Source organism: Eptatretus burgeri, chromosome 12, assembly GCF_056783735.1.
Source record: "Eptatretus burgeri isolate ZD-2024b chromosome 12, Ebu_testis_v1, whole genome shotgun sequence".
NCBI classification, from domain to species: domain Eukaryota; kingdom Metazoa; phylum Chordata; class Myxini; order Myxiniformes; family Myxinidae; genus Eptatretus; species Eptatretus burgeri.
Window position 1 is genome coordinate 96,424,387 of NC_140972.1, and position 6,000 is coordinate 96,430,386.

The 6,000-nt window shown below is 43.6% G+C and overlaps 1 protein-coding gene across 9 annotated transcripts in view; it reads left to right on the forward strand.

The window, feature by feature from the left end:
• Positions 1 to 6,000, forward strand: part of SFI1 (SFI1 centrin binding protein) — a 135,947-nt gene that overhangs the window by 103,975 nt on the left and 25,972 nt on the right. For 8 of the 9 annotated variants that reach the window (XM_085849009.1, XM_085849003.1, XM_085849004.1 and 5 more), the window contains 4 exons: positions 4,405 to 4,565; positions 4,868 to 4,942; positions 5,083 to 5,157; positions 5,766 to 5,942. In XM_085849009.1, the coding sequence (XP_085705135.1) occupies positions 4,405 to 4,565; positions 4,868 to 4,942; positions 5,083 to 5,157; positions 5,766 to 5,942 (488 nt within the window). The remainder of the gene's footprint in view (positions 1 to 4,404; positions 4,566 to 4,867; positions 4,943 to 5,082; positions 5,158 to 5,765; positions 5,943 to 6,000) is intronic. The other variant, XM_085849005.1, reaches the window with a different exon arrangement.

Sequence of the window (6,000 nt, forward strand, 5' to 3'; positions counted from 1 at the left end):
TTATTTTATCAATATGAGGATGTTGAACAACATTTAATTCTCTTTTCCTTCATTCAGTATTTGGCAATTTTTAGCTTGTTGGTCTCGCCCCGAAGGGGATGCGAGACGATTAGAGTGTGTGTGTGCATGCGTCCGTGCGTGCGTAGGAGGGATAGCTCCCTCCATATGCAGGTTTGTGTCATTGGTTGATATCTGCATATGTGGGGTCAGAAGGTGGGATAGAGCCCTCCCAGGTCTCAAAGTAGCCACCTTCATGTGTGCGTTTATATACGAGTGTGTGCGTGCTTTTGTGCATATGTGAGGATTGCACTGTGCTGGTCAACACCAGAAGCATGCTGGGGTGTGGAGGAGGGTGAGGAAGGGAGGACAACGGACCAGGGCCTTAGAACCCTGTGAGAGGGGACGTCAAGCCAGCACCAACTATATGTATATATGTATATATGTATATATATATATATATATATATATATATATATATATATATATATATATATATATATATATATATATATGTATATGTATATGTATACATGTAAATGTATATGAGGTGCCGCGAGGAGGAGTGATGTAAGGGACACATCGGCCATTTTGGAGTTAATGCCATGTAGCACTATTTTAACCCTTACCCTATCATCCGAGCCGATCTTCATTTCATTAAAAAATGTCGCTGACATCACTCCTCCTCACGGGGCCTCGTATATATGTATGTATATATGTATGTATATATGTATGTATATATGTATGTATATATATATATATATATATATATATATATATATATATATATATATATATATATATATATATATATATATATATATATATATCCACATATTCCTACTGTATGTATGTATATGTATGTATATGTATGTATATATATATATATATATATATATATGTATGTATGTATGTATGTATATATGTATGTATATGAGTCAAAATTTGCTAATGCGTTACATTGCCTTCATGGAATTCGGTACATTATAATTTTGCCTCTTTTTTGGATACCTTTGCCCAGTGTCGAATATTCCATTCCCACTGCGTCGTTACATATCGTAGGACACGTCCGTAATAAAATGCGCGGCATCGAAATTCATATTTTGTCCGATTTTACATATCTTGTTCTGAAAAACGTTGATTCCGATGCACTAGTTTTGTGACGTCTGCGTAGAACGTATTTGCATACCCCTAGTAGCCATACTCGCATACGTCTATTGGAATATTAATCGTCTTTCCCCCAGAGAATATGTTCAGAATCCTTTGTTCTGCAACACGTTTCGCTGGAAAGATCGACGAATTGCTCGTACGGAGCGATGTTTCCTCGGTTCACGTGCGTAATATGTGTCCGTCAAAGTTTCACGGGGGAGAATAAATGATGTAAGCTTTACTATTTAGCTGCATTGCAATAAAGATATCAATTGTATGTATTACATCGTAATTGTAGTATACCAATCTGCATGAATCGCCTCTATTGATGGCCGATCGTGCAAAACAACGCCCGATGAAACTGATGATGCAGGTCTGTCAATTTCTTACGCACGTGAAAGTGGTCTGCAGGTCACGTGAACGAGGTACAACAGAAGTGATGACGCTATAGACGTGTGCCTAGTGGCACTGCACAAACATCACGCCATTGTTTTCCGATGAAGAAGCCCGTAATGGCCGTGATATCTCTGCTATTATGTGAAAACAGCATTTTATCCCCTCATATTTTGGTCAAACCTGACACACATTAACCCCACTTTTTTGGCAAACATTCTATATTTTCATCGTTTTCCAGTGACTGGAAGCATTTATAATGAGTGAAACCCAAAAATGTGGTATCAAATAAATCCAGAAGTGACTGATTGAACGGAATTATTTGAATATGATTTTTCTGACCAGCTGTCACGCTTTTGTAACGCATTAGCGAATTTCGACTCGTGTGTGTGTGTGTGTGTGTGTGTGTGTGTGTGTGTGTGTGTGTGTGTGTGTGTGTGTGTGTGTGTGTGTGTGTGTGTGTGTGTGTGTGGTTTGGGGGAAGGAGTGGATGGGGGGGAATAAGAAATTGCGGCAGATATCGTTGAACGCTCTGGGTGTAGAAAAGCCACTGGTCCACAAACGTATTATAGTTTATCAAATTATCTTCCTTTCACTAAATCTCGTTAAGAACCCAGGAGCAGGATTCGGGATTCCAGAAAAACACATTTTGCACTAATTGACGAGCATGACTGAAATCACATCTTGCACCTTATTCTGCTTTTACAAAATTTCAGCAATGAAGTCATCTCTTATTTCGATCAAAACTCTCCATTGTACCCATTATTCGAGGCAGCAACAACGCTCCTGTTTCTGAGGTTTTTCTGATCCTGAGCTTGGGAATGATGAAAGAGCAGGCCAACAAAAGGTGGAAGATCATCAATAATGTGATATGAATTTTATGGAACCCCTGAAGTGATATTTTGAGTGGAACTGAATGCGTGTAGTCTGGCGGGTTCGGAATAGGAAGCTCATGTTTATGCACAATCATGCAGGTCACGGATATTTTATGCAGCTGAAGCCGAGAGGGTTAGGGAGATTATATTCGGGTGGAATTGGGCGAATCAGCGAGATCATATGAAGGTTGGTTGGTTCAGTGGGATCCTATATTGGTATAGTCGTGCGGGTTAGGAAGATGGTACGGTGGTGGACTATGTAAGTCAGGGAGATTTTTTTTTATCAGAGTGGTTGGCCCAGTTTGGCAGATTGTACCGAGCTGGACGAGGTAAGTTTGGGAAATTGTATGGTCTTGCACTGGGTAGGTGTGGGAGATTGTACAGTGGTGATCTGGTTTTTGGGAGATTGCATTGTGGTGTATTGGGTAGGTGAGGGAGATTTTATGGTGGTGGTCTCGACTAGTTTGGGAGATTTCATGGGACTAGACTCGGCAGGCAACAGAGATTAAATGGTGGTGGTCCGGGTGGGTTTGGGAGATTGCATTGTAGTGTGCTGGGTAGGCTCGGGAGCTTTATTGTGGTGGTCTGCATGGTTTTTGGGAGATTTTATGGGACTGAACTAGGTAGGTGAGGGAGATTGTACGGTGGTGGTCCAGGTAGGTTTGGGAGATTGCATTGTGGTGCACTGGGTAGGTGAGGGAGATTTAATGTGGTGGTCCGCATGGTTTTTGGGAGACTTTATGGGACTGAACTAGGTAGGTGAGGGAGATTGTATGGTGGTGGTCCAGGTGGGTTTGGGAGATTGCATTGTGGTGCACTGGGTAGGCGAGGGAGATTTAATGTGGTGGTCCGCATGGTTTTTGGGAGACTTTATGGGATTGGACGAGGTAGGTGAGGAAGATTGTACGGGGGTGGTCCAGTTGGGTTTGGGAGATTTTGTAGGACTGGACTAAGTAGGTGAGGGAGATTGTACAGCAGTGTTTTGGGTGTGTCTACGTTCATCATGTCAGCATGATTGATCAGCGTTACTTTGTCCACCTTTCTCCACCTAAAGAATACCCATTGGGACAACACCCATAGTATCAAGCAGATTCACTGACGCCATAGAGATCTATTTTTCTTATACAGTCACTTAACCAGTCTTTTGTGTTCCCCATAATGGCCGATTGCACATTCACGTCATGCTATTCATCAGCTGACGTTTATTAAAGGGTAGCTTGAGTCAGCACTATAAGAGATGCACATTCTTTGCTGACTCTATCTCCCTTTAATTGCACACCCGCGACGTGATGGTATTGTCAGTAAGTGCTTTTTTATCCACAGACATTGATGAACCGTCTGTAGCAGCGAGCAAGCTGGCATTTTGAGAAAATAGGACAACTCGACGTGAAACTTGAACTTGAGCATAAGAACGTGTCGGCTTTGTAAAGGAAGAAGTTTTTGTGTCGACTTTGAGCTGCAAACACATCGAGCCTTCTTACTGATCCTCAATTAAGTTGTTTTCCCCTCTCATTATCCACTTTGTTCTGCTTCTCGGTGAGACGTGTCGGGTCGGAGTGTGGAAAATGCATTACTGGGAGAACTCTTACATTCACGATTCTAATGAACAATCTCTGCCCGGCTGATGGAGTCGGGACTCCCAGCTCGGCGAGAGCTTCCAGCCGTTGTTTTTGCCGCCGAACGGTTTCCATCGGAGTACTTTATTGCACGCTGCGCAGGCAGCTGCTACAGCCCAGGGGGTAGAGACTGCATCTGGATTCTGGTGGTCTCCTGAGTGTTTTGGGGCTTTGTGTGCTAACCACCACTTCATCTTCGCCTCGGTGAATGCTATCTTGGGATGGAGGTAGTGAGATGGCTGCAAGCCCCAGCGTGAGCAATTGTAGTGATTTGTTTCCAGTGCATATTGGCTCAGACAGAGTATTTAGTGCTGTTTGTTTTTTCGCTTTTGTTTTTCTCATTTTGCGGTGTTTCTTATCCTCCTCCACCGCAGTGCGGCGGCACGGGTGGCTGATTCGATGGCGAGCACGCTTTGTGGCCGTGCAGGTGTATAAAGACCAATATGAGTTTGCTCGACACCATCATGTGCAGTCCTTGCTCCACAGGGCCTTTTCCTTGTGGAGGAAGTACCACCAGGTGTGGATCCGCAGAGCAGTGAGTGAAGAACTCGATAAGATTGAGCTCTTTGGCCCTTTCTCAGGTGTAATTGATTTGTGGTTCTGGTATCAAGCTAGCTGTATGACAACTTCTTGTTGTTGATAGTGGAGAATGAAAGGGATAAAGAGGAAATTCTGGCCTCGTGGTAACTTATTCGGAGTTTGTGCTCATGTTCATCATCTTGGCGTCGTTGGCAATGGCACTTTGTGCTGCTGTCTTCACGTTGGGCATGACAGTTTGAAATCACTCTTCTTGTTTTTATCATTGTTATTATTTTTATTTTGTCTTTCTTTTCGAAGTCACTTCGCATTTGTGGAGAAAAAGCACAGAGAGTGTGTTTTGTCAGAAGATGCTTTCATACCTGGAGACAGAAGGTAATGGCACTAAGTTTCATTGTCGGCCCCCGATGGGTCGTTCCACCAGAATAATGCCTCGGGTTCAAGAATGCCTTTGTGATAATGTGATTGTTGCTCGTGGATTTTTTTTCCGACTTTTTGTTCTTTTTTCTCTCCAGCTTGTACTCCGTAATCGAGAAGTTGAGGAAACGGCTGAGGCTCTCTGGCACTGGGCATTCATCTTGCAAGGCAAGGTAATCTTCCTGGGATTTAATTAACGGCCTCCCTGTCTCGCACTCCTCTCCCGCTTCCTTCACTTTGTCTCCCTGATGGTGTGAAGTTTGCTTTCTCTGGCCTGGCTGCACGAGGGGGTAGGGGAGGGGGACTCGTACACGGCTTAGGACCCCTTACAGAGGGTGTGCATGGAAAGTTAGACGAGTTGTTTAATTAGATGTCTCCTTTTTGTGTGTTCCTCCCCTTCCAATGTCCAACCTTAACTCTGCTCCTTGCAAATTCAATACTCATCCTTTATAGGATAATTAATGATTGTCTTATAGGAGGTGTCCAATCATTGTTTTCCTGGCAGATCATGTAACCAATGAGGCTTGCTTTGTGTTAAAATGAAACCTGGACTCGTTAACGATAATTCATGCTCATTGTGCCTGTCCTTGCTCAGATTAATAGAATATTGTCTTTTTGTTGAATGCATATCTGATGGTGTATGTCCACCATTGTTATATAATTTGAATATGCAACTCATCGGTTCGAATTCTCAAATGTTTCACAAAGAGCAAGATTACATCGAATGTCACTTTTTTCCACCGTTGCTCTTTGACCCTCTGACCTCCTTGCGTACCTACAGGTGTTTACGGCCTGGCTGCGTTACACCGAGCAGCACCGGCATAAGCGTGCTCGGGAAGCCGAGGCCTTGGCTCAGTTTCATCGCCATCTGTTGCGACGAGGAGTTGCCAAGCTATTGCAGCACAGAGCCAAAGCTATTGAGCGGCGAGCAGGTGTACCGGTGGCCTCACAGGCTCGGGTACGACTGCGGCTTTGGCGTTGGGATCTACCGGCGGTTATTTATACTTATTATGGGC